The 24,722-nt window shown below is 50.5% G+C and overlaps 10 protein-coding genes across 10 annotated transcripts; 7 read left to right on the forward strand and 3 right to left on the reverse strand.

The window, feature by feature from the left end:
- Positions 1-44: 44 nt before the first annotated feature.
- Positions 45-2,582, forward strand: BGZ61DRAFT_323522 (uncharacterized protein; the record flags this gene model as incomplete). The annotated part of the gene is made up of 3 exons (XM_046238966.1): positions 45-554; positions 675-2,049; positions 2,101-2,582. Coding segments are annotated over 3 exons (2,367 nt in total), but the record flags the coding sequence as incomplete, so codon positions are not given.
- A 237-nt stretch (positions 2,583-2,819) lies between these two features.
- On the reverse strand, positions 2,820-4,949 carry BGZ61DRAFT_454894 (GTP-binding protein YchF). The gene is made up of 9 exons (XM_046246297.1): positions 4,676-4,949; positions 4,454-4,614; positions 4,335-4,396; positions 4,246-4,281; positions 4,085-4,191; positions 3,658-4,021; positions 3,401-3,606; positions 3,310-3,346; positions 2,820-3,224 (listed from the first exon to the last, which is right to left on the reverse strand). Exons 1-9 carry the CDS (start codon positions 4,886-4,888, stop codon positions 3,202-3,204), a joined length of 1,209 nt encoding a protein of 402 aa, XP_046102244.1. The 5' UTR covers positions 4,889-4,949; the 3' UTR covers positions 2,820-3,201.
- Positions 4,950-5,153: 204 nt separating this feature from the next.
- On the reverse strand, positions 5,154-7,479 carry BGZ61DRAFT_454899 (uncharacterized protein). Its single transcript, XM_046246298.1, has one exon. The coding sequence runs from the start codon at positions 7,339-7,341 to the stop codon at positions 5,242-5,244; it is 2,100 nt and encodes a 699-aa protein (XP_046102245.1). The 5' UTR covers positions 7,342-7,479; the 3' UTR covers positions 5,154-5,241.
- Positions 7,480-9,240: 1,761 nt separating this feature from the next.
- On the forward strand, positions 9,241-10,525 carry BGZ61DRAFT_355830 (thiamine diphosphate-binding protein; the record flags this gene model as incomplete). Its single annotated transcript, XM_046240745.1, has 3 exons — positions 9,241-9,815; positions 9,869-10,434; positions 10,488-10,525. The coding sequence occupies 3 exons, from the start codon at positions 9,241-9,243 to the stop codon at positions 10,523-10,525; spliced, it is 1,179 nt and encodes a 392-aa protein (XP_046102246.1).
- A 237-nt stretch (positions 10,526-10,762) lies between these two features.
- Positions 10,763-12,115, reverse strand: BGZ61DRAFT_356340 (thiamine diphosphate-binding protein; the record flags this gene model as incomplete). Its single annotated transcript, XM_046240788.1, has 4 exons — positions 10,763-11,533; positions 11,585-11,797; positions 11,850-11,911; positions 11,971-12,115. 4 exons carry the CDS (start codon positions 12,113-12,115, stop codon positions 10,763-10,765), a joined length of 1,191 nt encoding a protein of 396 aa, XP_046102247.1.
- A 592-nt stretch (positions 12,116-12,707) lies between these two features.
- Positions 12,708-14,347, forward strand: BGZ61DRAFT_356683 (2-oxoacid dehydrogenases acyltransferase-domain-containing protein; the record flags this gene model as incomplete). The annotated part of the gene is made up of 4 exons (XM_046240807.1): positions 12,708-12,882; positions 12,936-13,039; positions 13,100-13,336; positions 13,403-14,347. The coding sequence occupies 4 exons, from the start codon at positions 12,708-12,710 to the stop codon at positions 14,345-14,347; spliced, it is 1,461 nt and encodes a 486-aa protein (XP_046102248.1).
- An 804-nt stretch (positions 14,348-15,151) lies between these two features.
- On the forward strand, positions 15,152-17,216 carry BGZ61DRAFT_589801 (major facilitator superfamily domain-containing protein; the record flags this gene model as incomplete). Its single annotated transcript, XM_046256596.1, has 7 exons — positions 15,152-15,256; positions 15,329-15,399; positions 15,461-15,752; positions 15,807-15,878; positions 15,943-16,668; positions 16,721-16,825; positions 16,875-17,216. The coding sequence occupies 7 exons, from the start codon at positions 15,152-15,154 to the stop codon at positions 17,106-17,108; spliced, it is 1,605 nt and encodes a 534-aa protein (XP_046102249.1). The 3' UTR covers positions 17,109-17,216.
- Positions 17,217-18,367: 1,151 nt separating this feature from the next.
- BGZ61DRAFT_495329 (cutinase-domain-containing protein) lies at positions 18,368-19,348 on the forward strand (the record flags this gene model as incomplete). Its single annotated transcript, XM_046250862.1, has 3 exons — positions 18,368-18,661; positions 18,723-18,902; positions 18,968-19,348. 3 exons carry the CDS (start codon positions 18,368-18,370, stop codon positions 19,346-19,348), a joined length of 855 nt encoding a protein of 284 aa, XP_046102250.1.
- Positions 19,349-20,526: 1,178 nt separating this feature from the next.
- Positions 20,527-21,338, forward strand: BGZ61DRAFT_454901 (putative GNAT family acetyltransferase). The gene has a single exon (XM_046246299.1). It carries the CDS (start codon positions 20,631-20,633, stop codon positions 21,180-21,182), a length of 552 nt encoding a protein of 183 aa, XP_046102251.1. The 5' UTR covers positions 20,527-20,630; the 3' UTR covers positions 21,183-21,338.
- Positions 21,339-22,554: 1,216 nt separating this feature from the next.
- Positions 22,555-24,446, forward strand: BGZ61DRAFT_393628 (uncharacterized protein). Its single transcript, XM_046242877.1, has 3 exons — positions 22,555-23,747; positions 23,800-23,847; positions 23,903-24,446. The coding sequence occupies exons 1-3, from the start codon at positions 22,705-22,707 to the stop codon at positions 24,291-24,293; spliced, it is 1,482 nt and encodes a 493-aa protein (XP_046102252.1). The 5' UTR covers positions 22,555-22,704; the 3' UTR covers positions 24,294-24,446.
- The last annotated feature ends 276 nt before the right edge of the window (positions 24,447-24,722 follow it).

The following is a 24,722-nucleotide window of genomic DNA, read 5'->3' on the forward strand; positions in this document are numbered from 1 at the left end:
CAGTCCATGACCGACATGTCGACCTACCACAGGGCTCGCAGAAGCGGCCAAACTACAGACCTACCGTGCTCAGATGGTACTTCGTCTTGATGCAAATCATCTTCATCATGGGAGCCATGGGCGTCGTCCTGTGGGCAAGGCAAACCATGCCCAACTCGGATAGCACAGCCGTGATTGAGGACAAAAGGTCGATTGAGGACATACGAAACGTGGCAGGAGACCTCAGCCCCCGACAAGACGACACTCCGCAAGACGATACTCCGCAAGACTACACCTCCTCGTTCCTCACCACCGCCACCTACATCAGCGAAGTCGAGAGTTGGGTCACGGTACCAGGAACAACGGGCGTGATCACCACCACGATTGTGGAAACGAGTTTATCAACTTCGTACGTGACAAACGGAGATTCTCCATCAGACGTCATATACGAATCGACCATCATCATCCCTGGCGAAAGCGCAGTCGTGGAGACGACGACTGAGCTCGAAACAAGTACCGAATACGCCCTGGTTCCGGGCAGCGGGACGGAGATGGTTTCCAGTCCAACCGAAGTGGTACACACCACAGTATACGAGATAACCAAGGATGGCGGAGCAGGGACTACATACGTCGATACCATAACCAAGGAAGCCGGCAGCGGGCCGGGTGTGGAGAGTGTGGTCTATACAGTTGAGAATACAGTCGTGGTCACGACGCCGGTGACTCTGGCGAAAGAAAGATATCTTACATACGGCAAGTCCACGCTCACAACCGTGGTGACAGATCCCGCCGACCTGCCCGCAAATATCATCCAACCTACTGCCGTCGTCACCACCCGGGCCGCCACGACCATTGCAAAAGTCGAAAAGATTGCGCCGACCACCGTCGTCACTCAAGTTAACGAGGTGGAAACCCTTGTCAACACTCGGGCCGCGGAGACGATTGTCACCGAGATCAACGGGATTCCCACGACAATCGTCAACACCTTTGCACCGGAGACGCTCACGACTACCCGAGGCAAATTGGTGACGCTGACTACGGACGGAGGGGAGACGACGATACTGTCAACCGTCGATGGCGCCACAATGACAATGGAGTCGACGCCTACGGGGACTGCAGCCGCGAACTTGGTCGTGTATGAGATCACCGAGGCTGGCTACTTTCTTGGCAAGTTTGTTCCGGCCTTGGTGGCGGTGCTCATCTCGATCCCTCTCCGAATCATCGACCTGAATGCCCAACTGTTCCAGCCCTTCTACGCCTTGAGCAGGCCCACCGGAGCATACGGGTCGAATTCAATGGTGCTGCATTACAGCGGGTGGACAGGCTTCCTAAAGCCATTTACTACGCTTTCCGATGGCCACCCGGTCACCTTCATCACCATGATGCTCGTGTTGTGCTCGTCGTTGATGACGCCGCTTGCGACAGAGGCCATCGGCGTCAAGATACACGGAACATGCCAGACCAACTCGGCCGTCGGCTGCGCTGCTGCATTGGGCTTGTCGCAGATTCCGACGCGTGCGCTGCTCGCCCTGTTGGCCTTCACCATTGTACTTCTCTGCGCGCTGCTCTACTTTCTGCGGAACTTCGAGACGGGTCTGTATGCGAACCCTTGGAGCATTGCTGGCACGGCGTCTCTTGCTGCAAATCGGTTCATCCGCCCGCGGCAACTCACCGAGAAGAAGATTTACAAGGAGATGAGAGACAATCGCTACAGGTTGGGGTATTTCCAGACGCAGAGCTCCCATCAAGAGTATGGCATCTTGGTTGAACATGATGCAAACCAGGGACAGTATGTCCAGGAGAGCGGGCAAGTCACACAAGGCCGGTCGGCTGATGCGCCCTTCCAACGAATCCCCAAAGGAAACCCATTTATTGCATTGGGCATTATTTGGCGTCTTGCATTCATCACCTTCCTCCTAGGCCTGATCGTCCTGATTCTTTACTATCATATCAACCTAACCAAGCAATCTGAGTTTAAGACTTTTATCGATAGCCAGACGTTTGGTGTCCGATTCTTCTTCTGCGCCTTGGGCGTGGTTTTGTCTTTTGGCTGGACAGCACTTTTCATCAGTAAGTTTTCATGTGGAAGCAACCGTGGACCCGTTTACTGACAACCTCTAGGTGTGGCCATTATCGCCCCGTATCAGTGTCTATCACAAAAACCGCAGCTTGCCTCGGACTCGATCCTCCTCACAAGACCAACCAATGGCTACTCTGGACTCTACTCTTCCATCAAGCATGGCCAACCATTCCTTGGTCTTGTTGCATTCATGACGATGCTTTCCAACTTTATGCCTCTCCTCCTGGTCAACATACCATACACTATCACACAGACATACGTAACCCACGTCGTTTGCGCCCGAACCTCGATGGGAGTTCTGTTGCTGATGGTTCTCACTATCGTCGGCAGCTTCTTCGTCAAGTGGCCCGACATGCCAGTGGATCCACGCTCCATTGCTGGCGCCATGTATTATGTGTGCGACAGCAGTATTGCGGACGAGTTTGCTGGTATCGCGAGACTGGACAACAAACAAAGGAGGCTTTGTGTGAGGGAGATGGGTGGGCGGTACTGGTACGGCGAGATTTTGACTAGACGTGGAGAGACGAGAATGGCTGTTGAGAAAGATAATGTGGTACCTACAACTGAAGGTGTCTCCTAATGGCTAGATCTTACACAGACGGGTAAAGGGACATTGGGTTTGGTGTTTAATGTAACTATGGTAGCTTGTAACTGCCTGCGATGCAAGCTTTAATATTATAACAGGCAGTTAAAAACTCTTAACTTTAAAATTAGTTAGCTAATTATCTATAAGAAAATTCTTATTTTATTTATTATTTTCTTTTATTTAATTACTATAGCTGCTGGAATCTTAAAGTGCTGTAGCTGCTGTAGCAGCTTGAGGCTTAGAGCGCTGTGGCTGGAGCCAAAAAAAACGCCAAAAAAGCTATAACGTATGCGCAAAAACTTGAATGCTGATTGTTCTAGCCGAGTTGTTGTGTTTAGACCTTTAAGATTGACTGAAAAGCGATCTGATTTAGTTCTCAAATTCATTGTCTAAGGTCATGATGTTTCTAACTTCCTGACTGATCTTATCGGTCCCAATCCCCTCTTTATCCCGAACTGAATGGACCAATTGTTGAAAGTGGTCTCTAGTCAATGAAATACAGGAACGGCGACACCTTATCCGAACTTCCATATCAGCCGGTCTCGACACAACAAGTCTATTTCTTGTTGTTTGAAACGTCTAGACACGAAAATTAGCACCTTCCTGTAATAGCCACAAGTAAAACAGCTGGACACGGTGGTATCCGTGACAATTTTCAACTTACTGAATTGGAAGTGGATGATGTCTCCATCTTGGACAACCTGGGAAAATATCAAGTCAGCTGCTGCAGCACCAGGACGAATCCGAGTACTTACATAAGTCTTTCCTTCTTGTCGGTATTTTCCAGCAGCCTTGATCGGGCCCATGGACTTGCCGCCTTCGCAAAGATCGTGGAAGTCTTGGTACGCCACCACTTCAGCCTTGATGAATCCCTTCTCAAAATCGCCGTGGATAGCTCCAGCAGCTTGTGGTGCCAGGCAACCCCTTGGGATAGTCCAGCATCTGATTTCCTTCTCACCAGCTACGTAAAATTAGCGCGCAATTCACCCAGAGGTAGCAATCATGAACAAACCGGTGAAGTAGTATTGCAAGCCAAGCTTGGTGAATCCCTCAGTGATGATCTTGTCCAGTTTTGACTTGACTTTGCTCTCCTTGAGGAACTCGGCTTGTGCAGCCGGATCATCCTTCATGCTGTAAAGCTTCTCTTCAAACTCAATAGAGAAGGGAACAATGTCTCGGGGAACACCTCCGTGCTCGGTGACCCACTTGGCGATGAGCGGCAGGTACTTGCTCTTCTGTCTGAGGTAATCCTTCATGGTCAAGTTGACAAGGTAGATGGTTGGCTTCGTCGTGATCAGCTGGATCTTCTCGTTGATGAGTGCAATCTCGGCCGGTGTCCAGCTTCCATCTCTGACTGGCTGATCTTTCTCCAGCATCTATTTCACGATTGTGAGCACATTTAAATGGATAGACCTTAAGACTGGAGATTTCGGACTCACTGCTTGGATCTTTGTCGTTGTCTCTGTGAAAAGAGGCAGCATCTTGTATTTGCCACCTGCCTTCTTGACGATCAATTCCTCAGCAATGATTTGCTTCCGCAGGATATCTAAATGGGAACTAGATTAGCTGGTGTCAAGCCAGGTCAAAGGACAAAACGAACCGAGATCTTTCTTGCAAAGCTCGCTTTGGATGGTGTCTAGAAGATGCACCGATTAATTTCGTCATCTTCGGGGACTTGGATGCACTGACTCAAGTCCCGGACGGGATCGATCGAGTCATCGACATGCAAGACTTCATCGTTGTCGAATGCTCTGTCGTCAAATTAGATTTAGTGTGAAAGCGCGGCATTTTTGCGACGGAGGTCGTACCTGACAATGTGGAACATGCCATCAACCGCCTGGATATGAGACAGGAAGGCATTTCCAAGTCCCTCTCCTTGAGAAGCACCCTTGATCAGGCCAGCAATGTCGGTGACCTGCAGAAACGCCGGGTACATGGACGGGGGCTTCCAGAGGTCACAGAGAAAGTCCTATGTATTGCTTACTTCAGCCATCTGTTGTAGAACCTGGCTGTAGAGTGTTTTAACTTACATATCGAGCGTCGGGAACAGCACATCTCGCCTCGTTGGGCTCGATGGTACAAAACGGGTAGTTCTCTGCGGCGGCGCTCTGGTCGGTCAAGAGATTGAACAGACTTGACTTTCCCACATTGGGCAGGCCAACGCATCCCATCTTCAGGTTCTTGCGAACCCTTCCGAAAGCAACGACATTGTTCGCGACAGCTTCAACCTTCTTAGGAGCCATGGTGACTTTACTGGCCGAACACAGACGAATGTATAAGTCTATTCGATATCTTGATCCTGGAGGGTTCAGATAAAAAAAGAAAAAAGAAACCTCTGGCAAACTTTTCAGCAAGCAGCCTGAAAGTGGCCTGATTATTGTTCTAGGCCCACATAAGGACATGGGTGCAGGGTGTATCTAGAGCTTGACTAAGCACGCGTTATCTATGAAGGGTGGGTACACTGTAGTTCTGGGTTCTGGTGTATTGACTCTATTATAGCAGATACCGCTTGAGAAAAACAATTATATTTCATCTTAGAGAACAAATTTCTATACAAAGTCTAAAAGCCTGAAGGGAACTTCTATAGGACACATAACTACAATTTCGCCTTCAGATCTTCGCTTGCATCTTCTCTAAACAAGACAGCGGAATTCGGGTAAGGGTCAAACACAACATCATTCAGGGGGTTCACCTCGGAAGCCCGGTGGAACATATCCTCATACACCTTACCATCGTAACGACCCAACGAGCTATCAAGCTGCCAGTCGGGGAACTTCCATGCGTCAACCAGTCTCACAGCGTGGGGTCGGATCTGTTCGAGGAGAGACAGCGTACGCTTTGTGCGTGCAAGCTGGATCTGGCGCACGTTGGTGGCGGCGCTGGTGAAGAACTCGGAAGCGTGGTTTGTCAAGTAGTGCAGCGCGAACAGCTGGAACAGCTGGCGAAGCACTGGCAGTGTGCTGGGATCAAGCTCGGCCTTTGTCTTGTCGTCCTGGAGCGCCTCGTAGAAGTACTTGACTACCTGGTACTGAGCGTAGGCAGTGGAGAGACGCCAAAAGTCAATAAGGAGGCTGTTCCAAGACTGCTTGTCTTCATCTCTGTGCTTGAGGGCCTCGAAGGTCAGAAAAGCAACCCGCCAGGCAAAGGCATCGACAAGATGCTGGTCGTTGTCGAGGACGTCAAAAGCAGCACCGACATCCTGCCTCCGGAGGAACTCGTTGAAGATGCGAGTGATGCTGTTGTCGACGGCTTTACCTGCAAGGACTGCACGGGCAGACTTGAGCAAATACCGAGCGACCTGCTGCGTGAGCATGTAGTTGTCGCCCTCCCATGTGACGGTGGGCAGATAGTCGGCGTACCAACTACCGATTCCGGAGAAGGCAGAGTAACCGTGACCGCCACAGGCACGGCGGCACACCTCCAGTCCCTCGGCGGCTGTAGTGGACGCGAAAGCCTTCAGCGAGCACGAGATGGCGTGAAGATCAGCCAAGAGGTCGCTTCCGGGGTTGAGCTCCTCCGGACCAGGTGCTCGCTTGGCATCGTTTCCAGCCTGCTTCTGGGCCATCCGTTTCTGGTTTGCCTGGTAGAGGTTGATCATGGCGCGGCCAGTGAAATGCAAGGCGTAAGAAGCTGCCAGCAACGGCAGAATGCGGTGCTGCACCATGGTGTAGTTGAGAACCTGGTTCTCACCAGACTCGCCCTCGGCAGCGTCGCGGTCTTGGAACTGGCGTCGAACCGCACAGTAGCGCGTGGCGATGGTCACGCCGCGGGCAAGCACGGATCCCGACTGGAGGACAATTGAAGACCGGATGTAGGTCAGAGTGCCGTACATGAGCGCTGGGTTAGATGGCCGGATGTACTTTGACGTCTCTGGGTCGACGCCTGAGAATCGGCTAAGCATGTTGATGTGGGGGATCTTGACGTGGTTGAAGAGCAGGAATCCGTTGTCCATGGTGTTATAACCGAACTTGGGGCCGATATCTCCGACGTGGATGTTTGGTAGAGGCTTGTGGGTTTTGAGGTCTCGGATAGGGACGACAAATGGGTGCGGGCCACACGGCTTGCCGTTCAAGATGAGCTGTGCGACGACCACGGCGTAGTTTGCGGCTTTTCCCAGCGAGCCAATCCACCACTTGGAGGCGGTCAGGTGAGGCGAATGAAGCGTGAACGTCTTGTCCTTAGGATCCCAAGTGGCAGTCGTCTCCAGGCCTCGGACATTGGATCCGTGGCCGAGCTCGGTCTGCGCGTAGCATCCGATGTATTCGTAACGCTGGGCTGGCTCGAGGAACAGCTTGTGCTGCGCCGGTGTGCCCTGTTCTTCCAAGGTCTTCAAGAACATGGACGCGTGCAGGCCGTACGGGGTCGGCTCGCTGATGAGGTCATTGGCGGCTTGGTACTCATCCTGGCTCCAATTGTGCTTGACGGATAGCTGTCTCAAGGTCTTTGCCCTTGCAAGAGCGGCCTTGATTCTCTCTTTCCTGCCACGGAAATAGTTTTGCGACTTGTCGAAGACGGGGTCAGATGAGAGAATCTCCAGAAGCTTCGCGTCTCTCTTGAGAACCTCGCTTGTGAACAAGAAGGTGGCAAGCTGATCCACATTGAGATCTGATTTAGCTCTCTCCTGGGCAAGGAGCTCTGATCCTTGGGGGCCCGAGGGCGTGAGGGCCTTGACCCAGTCGGGATTCGGGGGAGGCATTTCGACGATGTCGCGGCTGACAGGAGTGTATAAGGGTATAAGGGGGAACGTAGGTGGTGAATGTTCAGGGAGAATTGAAAGATGGAACCTTGTACACTAAATACGGCCATGAAAGGCTGTTGTCCAGCTAAGCCGACATCGGAACGCGTTGTGATTGAGGCCAAGACACGCTGTGCCTCGGCATCCTCGGTTCGCGATCCACATGTAGTGGGGGGCAACCGCCACTCGGCCGCGAATCTCGGCCATCAGCTTTGCCCCTATCCCCACGGGGTTGCGAGTCTCGTGCTTAACAAATTTCCACTGTGGATCCAATTGTTCAAATTACAGCATGACGTAGTAAGCGAAGCTATGGTGGGTGATGTCCTGGAGTGAGCGAGTCCAAGAATGACGTCTTGGAGCTACTCACGAGAATCTTGATAAGCGCAAAAAATCGCAAAGGTTGAATGGGTTCTAAGTACCATGGTAAACTCACAAAATTAACCCCAAAATCCATATAACTCCAGTAGAGTTTATTTGTAATACTAAATAAATTAAAACTGCAAACGACCGTATTTATACTAGATGATTAGTATAGGGTAAGCAGGATGCTGGCATTAATGGCAACAACCATATTACTCTCAACGTTGGGTAGGAAGGCTGGAAGCTGTGTTTTATCGTGGCAATGAATGCAAGGATGAATTTCCGTTTCAAACTAGTACCTTTGGGACTATTATCGTTAGTTTTAGGACGTGGTCTTTTCACCAACGAATCTGCCGCAGTTAATGGGATATCTCACCTCGGCAAGCTCGGGTGCTGGACCCCCAATGATTCCAGCTACAGATTTACCAGGTCGGTAGCATGGTATGAATTATAGTTCAAGCTTTTTTTGGTGTTCCTCGTTGATACGACGTCGCAGCACCTGCACGGGGAATTGTAGGAAGGCAAAAAGTACTTGGCGGAAGCTTCGGCATCTTTATGTCAGCCATCCTGCACAGCGAAAGTGCGCAAGTTGCGGGTTCAATCCAGCCAAAACTACCGGAGGTGAAAGTTCCAACCGAACTGGGGTGTCTTGGCAACAATCATGCTCGAAAGCTTCCCAGAACGGCATGGTTGTATCATGCGCTATCTTGGGACTGGCATTTCTGTTGACGTTGATCGAGGACCGATGTGCGTAAAGCGACACTGATTGCATAACAGCAAAATAATTGATAGCCTCAATAGAAGTTGATGCAAGAAGAGACAGCGATAGCCTCAAACTGCAGGCATGAGAATTGAGATGCACACTTCAAGCTCGTTTCTGTCGAAAATAAATAAATATAAGAAAGGATTCATCATATATAATTGAAGCGGGCCGGATAGAAAGCTGTGGGCCATCATGGAAGTGGGATATCTCGGAATCTATTGCCTCCGGCGGGATACCAGGAGCCGAAATGAAGCTATACGAGTACGCCTCGGAGGACGAGGTCCGAAGCCCGGCCCAATCGCGGCACTATCAAGTCTACCTGAAGCCTGTCATGCGTTCTAGAGATGAGGCATCTGTCTATTGCCGTTGCGTTCTTCTGATTACGCCAAACCTCAGTAAACTAATTGCCGGCACTAAACCGATGGAACCCCTCCGATTCTGATTTAGGCAATCCCGCGGTCAACACCTCCATGAGCTGTAGATGCTTGCAGTGCGACGCTCGCAACCAGCTGCCTCGGCCAAGCATCCTCTCAGTTTAGCGGCGGGTGATGATGGCTCCCATCGGCCTGTGTCGGCATCAGCCTGGTCCAGATTGATGGCGAAACTCGACCGAGAATGTTCGAGGATACAGACTGCAGCAGCGTGTTTCCAGGGCGTTAGCAGTGCAATCTGCATCTACACCACTTCATTCACTTCACTCCACTTGGCTCAGCTAGTAACATTGAACTTTCGTCACCATGCTTCATCGTCGACTTTGGGGTCAACGGCCCAAGACGCTGCTGAGCGCGCAAACCCGCCGCTATCTTTCACAGATAGATGCGACATCCACCCGCCGACTGAACCTCCCCATCAACTTCGGTACTACCCCGCTGCTCCATCATACCCGAGAATCTCTCTTGAAGGCACCCGGGCTACCTGGCGATGGCCCATCGAGGCGATTGAACCTCTTCCAGTCGGTAAACTCGGCGCTACAAACGGCACTGGCAGCGTCGAATCGCGTGCTCTGTTTCGGCGAGGATGTCGCCTTCGGTGGCGTCTTTCGCTGTACTTCAGGTCTGCAGGAGGAATTCGGCAGCAAAAGGGTGTTCAACACACCTCTCACGGAGCAAGGAATAGTCGGGACTGCAATTGGAGCTGCTGCCGAGGGCATGAAGCCCGTGGTCGAGATTCAATTCGCTGATTATGTTTTCCCCGCCTTTGATCAAATAGTCAACGAGGCGTGCAAGTTCCGGTACCGCGAAGGAATGACGGGAGGGAACCTCGGGGGCATGGTTATTCGAATGCCCACTGGCGGAGTTGGCCACGGTGCGCTGTACGTATTCCCAACCGATCGCGACCACAAGAACACGGACTCATCTCAAACAGGTACCATACACAGTCGCCAGAGGCCCTTTTCTGCCACGTCCCAGGATTTGTTGTCGTTGTGCCGCGCTCTCCATCGCAAGCAAAAGGACTGCTTCTTTCTGCCATCCTCGAGTCGAAAGATCCTGTCATATTTATGGAGCCCAAGATCCTGTACCGTGCTGCCGTCGAGGAAGTTCCCGACGGACTCTACACCTTGCCACTGAGAAGCGCAGAAGTGGTAAAGTCCGGCGCAGACTTGACAATTATTTCATACGGTCGACCCCTCTACACTTGCGCCAACGCAATCGAGCTTGTCGAAAAGGATTGTCCTGGGGTGAGCATTGAGATGATTGACCTGAGAACCATTTTCCCTTGGGATAGGGAGACCGTTATAAAAAGTGTGATGAAGACGGGTAGGGCCATTGTTGTTCATGAGAGCATGGTCAACTTTGGAGTCGGCGCTGAAGTAGCAGCAACCATCCAGGAGGCTGCCTTCCCATATCTCAAGTCACCCATCAAGAGAATCGCCGGCTGGACGACCCATACTGGCCTCTCGTATGAGAAATACATCTTCCCTGATGTAGCAAGTAAGTAAAAGTCCTTATGGGAATTGTGTCCTCATTACTGACAAAGGAACTAGGAGTCTATGATGCCATTTTGGAAAGCTTAGAGTACTGAGAGGAGAGAAATATCTGCGCGTAGTATAGAAAGTGAAGCTTCTATATACATAATTTAGCACAGCGTCAGTAAATGCGAGTTTGAAAGACAAAGTTATCAAACTGTCAGCGCACTTGTGGTTCACATTTCGCGCATGGCTTGTCACGGGATTTATCTCAGATATTAGACACAATGTTAAGTATAAAGTATGTGGATGTTTCTCAGTAAAAGCCTATCTTCATCTAATCCACCACCCTATCACAGACCCTCAATCCCCCCAACATGCTGGTTACAGTCATATTCCTGCGGATACTTCAACATGATCCTCTTCAGCTCCTGCCTTTGAGCCTGCGCCTCTTCGGTCAAGTCGGCGTAAACATCCGCGAAGATGGCACTCAAAGCTGGCTTTTTCTCCCTTTCTGCAAGTTTAAGCTCGTGGATTATGTCCTTCCGGATCTGTGCTCTAGTCTCGATGTCCTTGCTTTCGCTCCACAAGTCTTTGCTTTCTAGCCACTGTCGAAGCCGCGCAATGGGGTCGCGAGTTGGAGACTTCCAGTGAGCCACGTCCTCGCTGCTACGGTAAGCAGAGCTGTCGTCGCTGGTGCTATGGTGGGAGATTCTGTAGCTCATGAATTCTAGCAGAATCGGTCGACCGCCGTCTTCGAGGGCTTTTCGACGAGCAGCTTTCGTGGCCTCGTACACGGCAAAAATATCAGTGCCGTCAACACGCAGCGTCTCAATTCCGTACCCACTGCCACGGCTAGCAATTCCATCACCTCGGTACTGTTCTGAGGCCGGGGTTGAAATGGCAAAGCCATTGTTGCGGCATATAAAAATCACAGGGCATTGCTGAGTTGCCGCCATGTTGAGAGCGCCATGGAAGTCGCCTTCGCTAGCAGCTCCCTCTCCGAAATAGCAGGCTGCCACTCGGGGCTCCTTGGTCGAGTCTTCCAGCGCTTCCATCTTCAGTGCATATGCAGCTCCAGTGGCATGGGGAATCTGGGTTCCGAGAGTCGATGCAACCGCGTGCTTATCTGTCAATGCAAGATCTATTGACTGATCCGTGAGAGAACAACTTACAATGCCAACTTTATCCTTCCCGCTGTAATGAACAGGCATGTTGCGTCCCTTTCCTGGGTCATTGCAGTTTGCAGTCAGCTGGCTCATGAAGTCTTTCAGCTCAAAGCCACGCTGCAGGAACACGCCGTGTTCTCGGTATTGGCAAGTGATGACATCCCCTGCACCAAGTGCCGCAGCTGACCCAACCATAACGGCCTCTTCTCCGGCGGATACCTTGTTGTGTGAGTGCCTTCCACTAGAATCATTGTGAGGGAGAGCTATTTACCATGTAAAAGCTTAGGCGGCCATGTCTTTGCGCTTCGAACATGATGCTATCCATAATGTTGACTTTAATTGGCATTTTGTCAGTGATAATGTGAGATTTGCCCTGCATTCGGATGGCATACCCGTAAGCATGTGATGGTACCACTTGAGCACATGGTCATTCGGGATTTCGGCGGAAAGCTGACTTTCGTCCTCGATGATGTTCTTCGAGTTCATGATGTGATATGTCGGAATGGTTGGAATTTCGGCCGGAACGATCCAATCCATCTTTGTACTAAGGAGGCTCTTGATGGCGCCCGGAAAACTCGGGCTGCCACTACTGGTGCAGGAGAGTTAGCTTGATATCTTAAATGGGGGAAAGCCTTCCTGTACCGAGCCAGGTCGCGCGATGCTTTCGAGGCAGAAATCCATCGCACAAAACTACGATGTGAATAAGATCCACAAGAGAGCGCAGTGGTTCGGATGGTTGAGCGCCGGCTACCGAGATTTCGGGGTCTAATCATGTCGAGTTCGACGGGAGATTCTGGGTTACGAGGCAAAGCGCAGACTTGGGGCAGAAGAACCAAGAAATTTTATTTCACTACCCTGGTGAAATACCGGGACATCTCATTCTAAACATGATCGGCTACAAGCGGCCATGCTCCGGTCCAGCTTCGATGGTGATTGTTATGCCCCTCAAACCCGGACCGGTTTAGGAAATACCGACACCACCTCGGGACCACGGGTGTAAGAGTCCCGGGTCTCTCGGCTTTAGTCTGCGGGCTGTAAATTGATGCCGTGCCTGTGATTATGAAGTACCAGTGCTCCGGGAAGCTGCTTTTGAATCAGAACCAGCGCCGTCCATTTCTATACCTCAACAATGTACAGATTCACACGGGGACGGTCAGCTCGCCCGAGTATTGCAACTTTCAACCGTATTGTTCACAACAACAGGAGGAGCCCCGATAATGTCAGCATTCTGCAACGATGTTCTTTCCACAACAGCAGACGCCTCGATGCCCTGACGCCTTATCGACTGGCAGATATCGGCGAGGGTGAGACCTGACCAGTTTGACGTAGATTAGCGCCAAGACTAACGTCCTCCTAGGGATCACCGAATGCCGAATTGTCTCGTGGTCTGTGAAGCCTGGAGATTATATCCAACAATTTGATCCGATTTGTGAAGTGCAGTCAGACAAAGCGACGGTTGAGGTAGACTTTATTCGCACGTTCAACTACTTGGCAGAGTAGCTAATACGCTGGCTTGCCTAGATCACATCTCGATTCGAGGGTACAATTAAAACGCTTCATTATGAAGTTGACGATATGGCGCCTGTCGGATCTGTAGGTGCAAATATGGCCAGCTTCATGCACCAATACCCTAACACTGAACAGGCACTCGTCGACATTGAAACCGAGGACGTTGAAGATGACCATGATCTCCCCAATGGATCGGGCGATAGGCTCCTGGAAGAGGCTTCTGTAACCGACACGCCTACTGCATCCGAAGTTGAAAGTTCATTGAGTCAGGATGCGCCATCACAACCCATTACAACGCCCATTCTCTCTGCCAAGACCCCTCTCTCCATTGCAACACCTGCTGTCAGACACATACTCAAAGACCTCGGGCTAAATATTTCTGCCATTACAGGAACTGGGAAAGGTGGGAGGGTTCTGAAAGAGGATGTCCAGAGGCACGCTGCTGCAATTGGCATTACTCCGGGCTCTCAGCCAATACAAAAAGCCTCGGAGATTGATCGTGATCCTGGGCAAGACCGTCGGATACCACTGTCATTAATCCAAACGCAGATGTTCCACTCGATGACCCGCTCGCTGTCGATCCCGCACCTCCTCTACACGCATACTGTGGATTTGACAGATTTAACGGCTATGAGAAAACGGACCGTGAACGATCGGAATTTATCAACTCTCCTTGGAGCGGAGGATTCTGCACCGAAGCTGAGCGTTCTCCCATTCGTCCTCAAGGCCCTGTCACAGGCAGTCACCGCGTATCCTACGGTAAACTCGATTCTCGACACTGAGAACGACCCGGCCAAACCGCATCTTGTTTTGAAGACCGCTCACAACTTCGGCGTGGCAGTTGATACGCCAAACGGGCTTTTGGTGCCTGTGGTTCGAAACGTGCAGGACCGGTCGATTATTTCCATTGCCGCAGAGATTTCCCGCCTCAGCACATTGGCAAAGGCAGGACGGCTCAGCCCGAACGACATGACAGGTGCTACACTGGTGGTCAGCAATATCGGGAGCATCGGCGGCGATGCAATTGCGCCGGTTATTTTGTCGCCGATGACGGCAATTCTCGCTATTGGGCGGGCAACCCAAGTTCCTGCATTCGCGACAGATATCCACGGACAGGAGACAATCGTCAAGAAGGAGCAGGTGACGCTAAGCTGGAGCGCAGATCACCGAGTTCTTGATGGCGCAACCGTAGCTCGATGTGCTCAGAGTGTAGGATCATGGTTGGAGAACATTGATGCCCTGGCCTTGACTTTGAAGTAGGCTTAAATATCTCTCCACGGCGTATCCGTCTGGTTGATATGAATTCATATGTGGAGGAATCGTACGCTCTTTTCCGACGGAATGTGGCGTTGGGAGAGTGTATGCTAGACAAAGGCAAACCAGACTTAGGACAAAGGACGTTAGCAACATATTTGGACCGCCATTGATATGGAAAAGCCGAAGCCCCCATAAGTGGCGAGAATATCGGCCATGGAAGCTGAAATCCGTCATGGGATCGATCTCTACACGCCCTAGACGCCCTGCAATCATGGTGAGACGATAAGGTCTACCCCGCAACGCCACTGTTCCATCGCGTCGCAGCCCATGTCTCTGGTAATTTGCATTGATACTGTCATTATGAGGTTCAAGGTCTTGGCATAGCTCGGCTAAAGGAGCTGGGAGGATGCAGTCTGCTGGTTGATCGCCTAAACGCGGCCTGGAGATTCTAGGCGTCAAGCCGGTTAGGGCCCGGCAACGCAAAGAAAGCTCGCAATGGTGGTGACAGACTGACAGTCTGGACCAACACTGGGTGGAGATTTGAGTGGGGTGACGTGTTATCTATGTCCCGCTTCGAGTATAGCACGGCCGGGGAGGGCGGTTTATCGGTCTCGGCAGATTGATATTCGAAGATACAGAGCCAGAGCCATAAGATAGCGGCGTTTCCATCCCCTGCAGCCAGTCTCGTTGATTGACCCACCGCTATCCTATCTTCCTATCCTCGCAGTTTCTCTTCTCTATAAACACAGTCTTGCGGGAATCTTCGAGCGTGGGAATCAGGAACCATCCTGCCACAATACCGCCGCGATGGACACGACCACATTGCCCCCTGGCACCCAGCGGATCGAGGACGCGGATGGGACGCAAGTCGTGCTCGCGCCTCAGCCGAGTTCTGATCCCAACCAGCCCTTGGTCAGTCAAAGCCCATAGAGGCGCGTGAACGCGATTGGTGTAACACATGATTGACTGGATGCACGTCGACAGAACTGGAGCCCATGGCGCAAAACTCTCCACATGACACTCCTCTCGCTCTACGCGATGATGGTGTTTGCAATGTATGGCCCCTGTTTGTCGACGCGCTACGGAGAATCTGCCCACTAACAGCCTTCCCAACAGCCTCTGCGTCAGCGTCCCATTGTGGCAGGACTTCAACGAGGAGCTCGGAATCAGTTACGACATGCTCAACAACGGCTACGCGACTAATATGGCTACCTTAGCTGTTGGTTGCATTATTTTCATCCCCATCGCCCTCCGCATTGGACGCCGACCTATATATATCGCCACCGCCTTGATCATGTTTGCCACGGCTGTATGGCAGGCTAAAATGCAAACAGTTGGGGATATGGTTGGTACCAATGCCGTCATGGGTCTTGCAGGGGCCGTCAATGAGGCGCTCTTCCAGGTCACGGTATGTCGGCCGGCTTTAACCTCGATATCGTGCCTAACTCATGTTTGCAATCAGGTTTCAGATCTCTTCTTTGTTCATCAAAGAGGCACGATGAACGGTATCTACCTAGTCACGGTCATGATCGGGGTGAGTACATTCCATCCATAAACATCAAATATACCGTGCCCTGTCTAACCGATACGGACTCCAGAACTACCTAGGCCCAGTCGCCGCTGGCTATGTCGCCATTTCAATGGGTTGGCGCTGGGTGTTTTGGCTGTGCAGTATCTTCATGGGGGTACTCTCCGTCCTGATGATCTTCTTCCTGGAAGAATCCAAGTACATCGCACCTCCACTAACGGGTTTTGAGGTTGGAATGGGCCAAGACGACCACCTCACCAAAGTTAGCAGCATTAACAAGCAGCCGTTGAACCAATCCAACAGCGATGATGCAGATACAGTACCCATCCAGTCACGGAGGTTGGTCGACATTGATACCACGATTCCCATGAAGACCTACTGGGAGAGGCACACTCTTTGGTCGGTAGACAGTCAGGCGGTTGAACGGCTCTCTATGTGGAAGCAGATATACCAGCCTTTCCAGCTCCTTGTCTCATTCCCAGGCGTCGCGTTTGCGGCCCTGCAATATGGCTTTGCCATAGCCATGCTGGCCATCCTTGCTGTTACACAGTCGGCACTCTACGCAGCTCCTCCTTACAATTTCAGCACCGCAGGTATTGGAAATATGAACCTACCACCAGCCATCGGCTCGTTGCTCGGTTCGCTCTTTGGCGGGCCGCTTGTCGACTATCTCATTGTCCAGATCGCCAAGAGAAGAGGCGGTATTTACGAACCGGAAACTCGCTTGTGGTTGTTCCTTGTCCCGGGATTATCCATGACCATTGGATGTCTCATGTACGGTCTGACTATTGCCAAGGTATGTGCTTCCAATTGGTTGTGCGAAAAACACCGATTAACTCGAGTTTCAGGGGATGCCTTGGATTATCAACGCAGTGGGTGCCGGTTTCATCGGCTTCGCCATTGGCGGTACTGGCGATATGGCCCTGACATATGTTCAAGACTCGTACCAGCTGGTAAGTTCTTTTGCTCTATTTTCCCATTCCTAAACTTATCGATCGGTAGATTCTCGGAAATGCCTTGACGGGTGTCGTGTTCGTCCGCAACATCATTGCGACGGCGCTTGTCTTCGCCGTGACGCCGTGGATGACAAACATGGGTGTATACAATATGTTTGTTCTACTCGGTTGCATCGCTGCGGCTGTCGCGTTGACATGCATACCACTGATTATCTGGGGTCGTGATTATCGCGTCAAGTATGCGGACAGGTATGCTCATTATGCCGCTTTGCAATACTAGTCAGCCATCATCTCGTCTCGGCAGAGACCACCGTGTAAATTAGACGGAAGAGCAAGGGGTTGGACTAGTGAAGGCGGAGGGAAATTTATTATTCCATTCAAAACTAAGACTACCATTTCGCTGTTGTTCGTGTAAGTGTTGAACCTACTCATTGAGGGAAAGAATTTTGCCCAGCGGCAGGGTCATCAGTTTGTAAAGGCAAAGCCAGCCAATACGACAGAGATGGTCTCACTTTATTGTTAGGCGTGATTTAAAGAGCGAGGAGTAGCATAAAAATCTGTAAATATTTCCGCCTTTTGCAATTGCTTTTGGTTGATCACTCATTTTTTTCCTCATGGAGGGATGAAGCGGGAGACAATGTCTCCCCTCCAATCTTCGAAGTATGCAATTCCAGGTATCAAGTACCTCTTATTGCAAAAATGACTTGTTAACAAGGCCAGATATTTAAACACCGGTTTCTTTTCACTGTCAGGGTATTGCGAGAATGGGTGCTAATATTGGCGTGCTGCCGCTTGGAAATAAGGGCCGAACAAACTCCTGTAAATGAAATAGCCTAAGAGGCAAACGCTATTTGGTTGGATATAGGCTATATGAATGTACCAGTATTGACTCGACTGGGTAATTGCCCATTGTGGCCTTCCTCCGCCCCCAGAAACGCGCTGCTACGCAAACGGGCGTGATTTACTCCCAACGAAGCCGCCAATAAAAGGCACCGGTAAAAATACAAGCGAACGTAGAATCTTCTTTTGGAAGGTTAAGCTGCCTTTTATTACTACTACTCATGTATTACTAACAATGACGAAACGAATGTAACCCACACCCTTGCTTGTTGAGCGAAGAAATGAAGAGGGACGACCAAAATGCGGTCTCGGTTAATGCTCCGAGTTTCACATCCACCACGTCCCATTTATCCACGAAACGTAGAGCGATATTATGTGGAGACTCGGCTGGGCGTCCGTGGGAAAATGTTCTTTCGGGTTCAGGTGAGAGAAACCAAGCCGTTTGGTTTCGCAAAACTTCCGATGGATCATTCAAGGGTCGCATGACTCCCGTCTCGGGAGAAAAGTGAAACCATCCCTAGCTAGCATGAAGAAAGGTTAAAAGAAGATGTCTTCGCGCCGTACATTCTCAGTCTACACAATTGTAGACTTCACCTAGACAAGCGCAACACATCCACGACGCGACTTAAACGCCTTCGATTATAACTATACAATATGTGGCCCTCACCTAGATCTGCGTTTCTGCTCCTCTCGGCGCACATGCTGCTCGTCAGTGGGCAGTCATGTCCTGAAATCTACATCTTCGGCGCCCGCGAGACGACGGCTTCCGCTGGGTTCGGATCTGCCGGCGCAATGATTGACAAGATCATCGCCGATCACCCCAACGCGACATCAGAAGCCATCACCTACCCAGCATGCGGCGGCCAATCTTCTTGCGGCAGCGTCTCTTACGGAGACTCCGCCAAGGCGGGGACGAGTGCCGTGGCGACGGCCGTCAATGACTTCAACACAAAGTGCCCAGACACGCATATTGTGCTAGTTGGTTATTCGCAAGTAAGTCTACTATTACACTTGAGCGCCAAAGGGAAGAATACCATACTGACACGTACAAAAGGGAGGTCAGATTATGGACAACGCCCTTTGTGGTGGTGGCGACTCGGGTGCTGGCATTACCGACACAACCGTCCCCATTTCTGCCAGTGCTGTGAAGATGATTAAGGCCGCAATTCTCATGGGAGATCCCCGATATGTCTCTGGGTTGGCATATGGAGTTGGAACTTGCACAAGCGGAGGGGTAAGTTTGATCTGGAAAATGCTTTCGATGTCTACTCAAAATGAACATGCTGACACAATCTCAAGTTCGATGCCCGAGCCTCTGGCTTTGTATGCCCCAGCGCGAGCAAGGTTCAACTATACTGCGATGCCGAAGACCCATATTGCTGCAACGGAAACGACGCCGCGCATCACCAGCAATATGTTAGCATCTACGGCGACAAGGCCTTGACCTTCGTCAACAGCAAGCTCGCCACCTCGACCGACACTTCTACCGATGCCGCGACCAGCAGCGCGGATACCAGCACTCAGGTTTCGACGACCGGAACTAGTAGCAGTGGTAGCAGTGGCACGACTTGCTCTGCGCTATGGGGCCAGTGTGGTGGCCAGCAATGGACCGGCGCAACATGCTGTTCAGCGGGAACCTGCAAAGCGCTGAACCAATATTATTCGCAGTGCCTGAACTAGAAAAAGGCCGGCTGTATTTCTTGTGAATAGTAGAGTGGAATTGTACATATGGAGTCATTTAAAAGAATACTCGATGCATCTTAGCATTCGTAAAATGCTGTCAACAAGTGGGCTAGATGCTGAAGCAACTAACAGACGTTTGACTCAGCTTCTTTTCCAATTACCTTGCGTCCAGTTTAGTCTTGGCCAACAGTAAACGGATTGTAATCCGCCCTAAAGTCTCTTGGCTACGATGATATTGTTATCTTGAACTTGAACCCCGTTACCCCCTCGCTGCGCTGGAACTCTGCCAGCATACGCCGTGGTTCATATTCCCCCATTCGAGGTTACGATTGTGGGCCCATATTTCTATAGCCTCAAGTCCATTTGTGAAGGTACTTACACGAAGAACGTAGTGGATCGAGAAATTGGAAGATGGTCGTAAATATGATCTGGCAACCACATGCTGCACTAGCATCTCTCTTGAGGAGCTCATGGAGCTGTCACATTCCGCTCTTGGCCAGAAACAAGAAACCTAGGTATGTACAGACAAACCTAGCTGCTGTTCAAAAGTTTATGTCCAATAATAAAGAATGTAACTGGGTCAGGCCTCGCGCTGTTACAGCTGCTATAGTTCATTTTTGTCGAGACGGAAAGCCTGTCTATGACAACAATTTTGCTTGCAATTGTTGAATAAGACAGGTGTGCTTCTCTGTCCGGCCAGTGTTTGTTTTGGGGTCGACGGGGATTATAAGGGCTATGTTCGCATTGGAGATGCAATTGATCCTCAAGAGATGGAATATGCACTGAGAATGATGCAAGACTTTATGCAGGATGGGTTTTCTGAAGTCCCGCTGGCAAAGCTCAGGATTGGGATTTGAGGTAGCGAATACATTAGGCTTGATGAGAGGCATATTTTTTTCCTCGCTGTGCAATTAATGATATGAGAAACACCGCAAACACTGCTCCTCTATATCCACAGATGTTCCATCAGATGGCCCTCCCCAAATTGCTGTTGACGTACCTTGCGATGTATGAGTCACGAAGGCAAGCCACCCAAACTGACTTGGTATCATTATCCTCGGTTGATCAGCAACGTAATCGCTCTCAGACGCCGTGAATACCCGCTACATCCCGAAGCATATATCGCGCGTAGATAAAAGGCTCGCGTCTTCCCGGATAGGTCCACCTTGACTCACCCTCACCCTCACCATTGCCCCTGCGTCCTACCCATATTGTTCCAATCTTTTAAATCACCGCAAATCTTAGTGGCCTTGGATTTGCTCACTACTTTACCTACGACATGGAAAGCAAGACACCGCATTTTCGGATATGTCCAGCACGAAGCGATTTGGAGGTGAACATGGCCGCGTCTCTGATCAGGGATTACACCAACTCTCTCCAAATGGATCTCAGCTATCAAGGTTTCTCTACGGAGATGGAGAATCTTTCAACCTACTACGGGCCTCCACAAGGCGAACTACTCGTAGCTTACGGGCTGGGGCCGCGAGACGCCGCACTGGGCTGTGTCGCTCTGCGTCCTCTCAAGCAGCACTTGAACCAAGAGATTGAACAGAACCCAGAAAAACAAACAAACTCTTGTGAAATGAAACGTCTCTATGTGTCACCCAAAGCGAGAGGTATGGGCCTTGGTGAGATTCTGCTCAAGGCAATTATCCACAAAGCGAGAGAACTTGGCTATACCGAAATGGTGCTGGATACGTTGCCTTCCATGGAAGGCGCTTTACGGCTTTATAGACGAACAGGATTTGTCGGGACTCAGGCTTACTACAACACTCCGGTGAACCAAACTGTGTTTTTGAAGTTGGATCTTCTTAAAGATGCAGAACTATAGTTCCACAGGAGAAATTGGCAAGGACATGTTGTAAGAGAGCGTTGAGGAGACTTGGAATAAAAGCCGGTATGTTTTGGTATCAAATCTAACTCCTCATTTGAGAGATCAATTCATGAGAAGAAGGAGAGCCAATTGGGGCAACTGCAAAAATTTCACCTTACGGTCCTACATGAGATTCTCCATTGCTAACCCTAACACGGAGCAAACGGATCTCAAGCTTTGCGTTTGAGCATGCTCGTACCACTCATTAACGCCTATGAGCTTGCCTCCGATTGACCGACCTCTCAAGCACTTGTGGATCTGATGCGGACTTGCTGAAAGCCAATGATGTACCACTCGTCCCATTCCACTGGAGACTTGATTGGAATATGCCACCTGCAGAAAAGGGTAGAAAGTCCTCATAAGTGATTGGAGATGCAAACTACGGCTGCCTTAGCGATCAGCTGCCCAACCAACGAAATTCCCTCCTTTACTTTTGCTAGCTTTGCGCTTGCTTTGTAGCACACCGAGACTCGCAGTGGATCAACCCTTTCTTAAGCGCAGTCCAGTTGTCAGGATATTGCTTGAGTGTTTCTGCCATGAGACTACCCGCATGCTCACGACTTGCGCCAGCCGCCTTTGACATGCCCCTCGGTCCAAAAGCCTGGCGTATAACTCCCGCCCCTTGACTGTAACTGCTGTACCTCGTTCTTGAATCTCACCAACGCGCGCCTTCTGACTCGCCTCGCTTCAACCTTGATTAAGATGACTTAGAAATGCTCTTAGTATTATCATCTGTCCTGAACCTGAAGTTTTCGACTGGGCGGACCCTCAATGCGTGACTTGACTACCATTCCGGCTGCCTGAATAGCCACCTGAGCAGCGGATATTTCTTGTCGGTCGGAGATGCGAGTAGCTTCTTACCTGGCACTCGAGACGAGAGGAGCTACCCTAAAGTATTAGAATGGACAGAACGGTGTAGAGGTTGACTATTTTGCGGGTATCGTTCTACATATTCTCTCATGCAAACCAAGTATTTTATGCCGGAGGTATTGCCGCGGTCGAAATAATCCCAATTCGGGTTGTCTTGTGGCCCCTACCCCGGATGTGGAGGAACACCACAACGTAACAGTGCAGTCCTCGCTTACCGTTTCTGGTTACTCTCATCAAGATTCTGCAAAGTGGAACACCTAGCATGAATAACGGGGTTACGCTATCCCTTATATGAGCCAGCTTCAAGCCTCAACCTGGGGAAGAGGAGAGATAATTGGACGACTCTGCGTATCTGTCCAGGGTTCCGATTCGCTTGGTTTATTACCCCGCCTCTTCCAGTCTCCATTACCCCGCTCCCTTCGGCATCAACCTTCCCTTGTTCATTTGCCCCGATCAAGAACAGAAAAGGAGGTGCCCCTACAGATTTGGTGATGTTGTCACGTATGAGGCTCCACCAAACCGTCACTTGTCCTTTGCTATCTCGGTAATAGATGTCCCTTACTGGAGCCTTGGCTGTTTGACTCCATACCGAGCAACCCTGTCGTGTCAAATGGCATCACCAGAAAGCTCCACCTGTCGAAGGGCGACCGCAGCCAATGACGCCTCACCATCTACCACGGCCCGGCGTGATCCGGACACAGTCACAACACGTCAGTTAAAGAAAAGAGAGCTAGACAGAAAGGCCCAGAGGTTGGCTCGAGAGAGGACCAAGACTCGCATCACTAGTCTCGAGAAGCTAGTAGCGGACCTCCAACATAAGGACACCAGCGACCAGGTTAGAGCCTTGACTAAATCTCTCCAAGCCGTCACCAAGGAGCGAGATGTTGCCCTTGGCTTGTTGAGGAGTCTAGGATCTTCGATTAACCAACACTTGTCCCAAAGTCAGGATGCTGTCACCTTTGACTCCACGACGAGCTCTTGCAATCGCAAGTCACCAGATACGACCATGGACGATGCAGAAACAGCACCAATCCACAGCGTCACGAATGACTTCAATGCGCATCCTAATGATGGGACTACCGGCAATGGGGCCATACAGGCGCAACAGGGCCCAAGGAATCCAATCTGCTCACTGCAACATCCGGACGTTCCGGAATTCATAACTCTACCTACCGACGCTGTTGTTACTCTTTTGGACGATCTCTTACCTGGCTTCCCCCCAGTTGACAACATCCTCGAAACCATCCCAGATGATGGAAATGATCCCATTTCGCCAGCATCGATGCCTGGATGCGGATGCTACCCCCAGGATCAACTAAGAGCCTCATCCGACAGCCTGAATCTATGGAGGTTTGCCAACGAGGTGCTTTCTGCACCAAGTCAGCTAAATAGAGACAGCGCCGACTTTGACGAGACATGGCAAGATGATTTGCCAGTCCGCGCAGTGGTGGAAGGCTGGTCCGCAGCAGAAGCGAAATTAGGCAGACTCCCTGCGCTGTGGCTCAAGCTTCGTCCCATAGATGAGGTTTTATTCCATGGTTGTGGCCAGGCGGAGAGAGTAGCCATGCTTCGAATAATGCACGATCTCTTATTATATCACTTGGACCCATCTACAGAACGGCGAGCGACAATCCCTCCGTGGTATCTGGAGAGGTAGACTATTCTGCTCCGCCAACGTTTGAGTTTTGTAAGCTAACAGTCCAAGACCATCACAGGCGATTTCACACTCATATGCCATCAACTTCTTTGCCTGGTGAGTAACGATAACAACACGGAATTCGAAAGACAAATATTGACACACGACTAAGGCCGGGAATTCGAGAGCGTTTTGTCTTCTATCAACACAGTTATTGTGGGAATATCTTCTGGCAGCTATTTTCGCAATCACTTCGTCTGCGTTGGCCATATGAGTTCCGCGATACCTACTCTATGAACACTGAAACTGGACAATTCGTCATGTCCGACGCCTTCAAACAACGGATCAAAGACATTAACGTGTGGGCTATGAAAAGCCAGATGTTTGATCAGTGGCCCGAGTTCTACTGCGACATTCCCGCCTTTGATAGCCTCCCGATGTCCTTGGGCTTCAAACCCTTACCTCCGGCCGATGACAATACCGATCAGCCAGCTACAGATGGCCGGAACGTCGAAATTGAAACCCACCAAAAACCTGCCAAATCGACTGCTGTGTCAACTTGACGACTTGAGATTCGAGGAACTCTTCGCAAATATTGAGTCGTGGATACGATGGGTCGTTGGATCATATCGCTCGGATGAATGAAGTAAACGATGGATGTATTAATTATAACTTTATGGCGGGCTATGAATTTCCAAGCCTTTGTACAATACAATGCGTTTTTCTTCCGTCTCTTGCTGTTTGCTAGCCTGCGTCCTCTTGCAATGTCAGGTGGAGAAACTCTTAAAAACTCTCCCAATTATTCAAAGCTTCCAACAAAAGTTTGGCTGGCCTATTTGAGGGTTCCTATTCTGTTACCCAGATAGGGGTTGTGAGTAAGAGACATTTGGATTATCCTGCCGCTCTAGGTTGATAACTGTATTTTCTGCAATATATAGCCTAAAATATGACAAAATAGAACAGACATCAAGTTCAAATACTCCAAAGAGGCG

The sequence above is a fragment of the Ilyonectria robusta genome, assembly GCF_021365365.1.
Source record: "Ilyonectria robusta strain PMI_751 chromosome Unknown BGZ61scaffold_14, whole genome shotgun sequence".
NCBI classification, from domain to species: domain Eukaryota; kingdom Fungi; phylum Ascomycota; class Sordariomycetes; order Hypocreales; family Nectriaceae; genus Ilyonectria; species Ilyonectria robusta.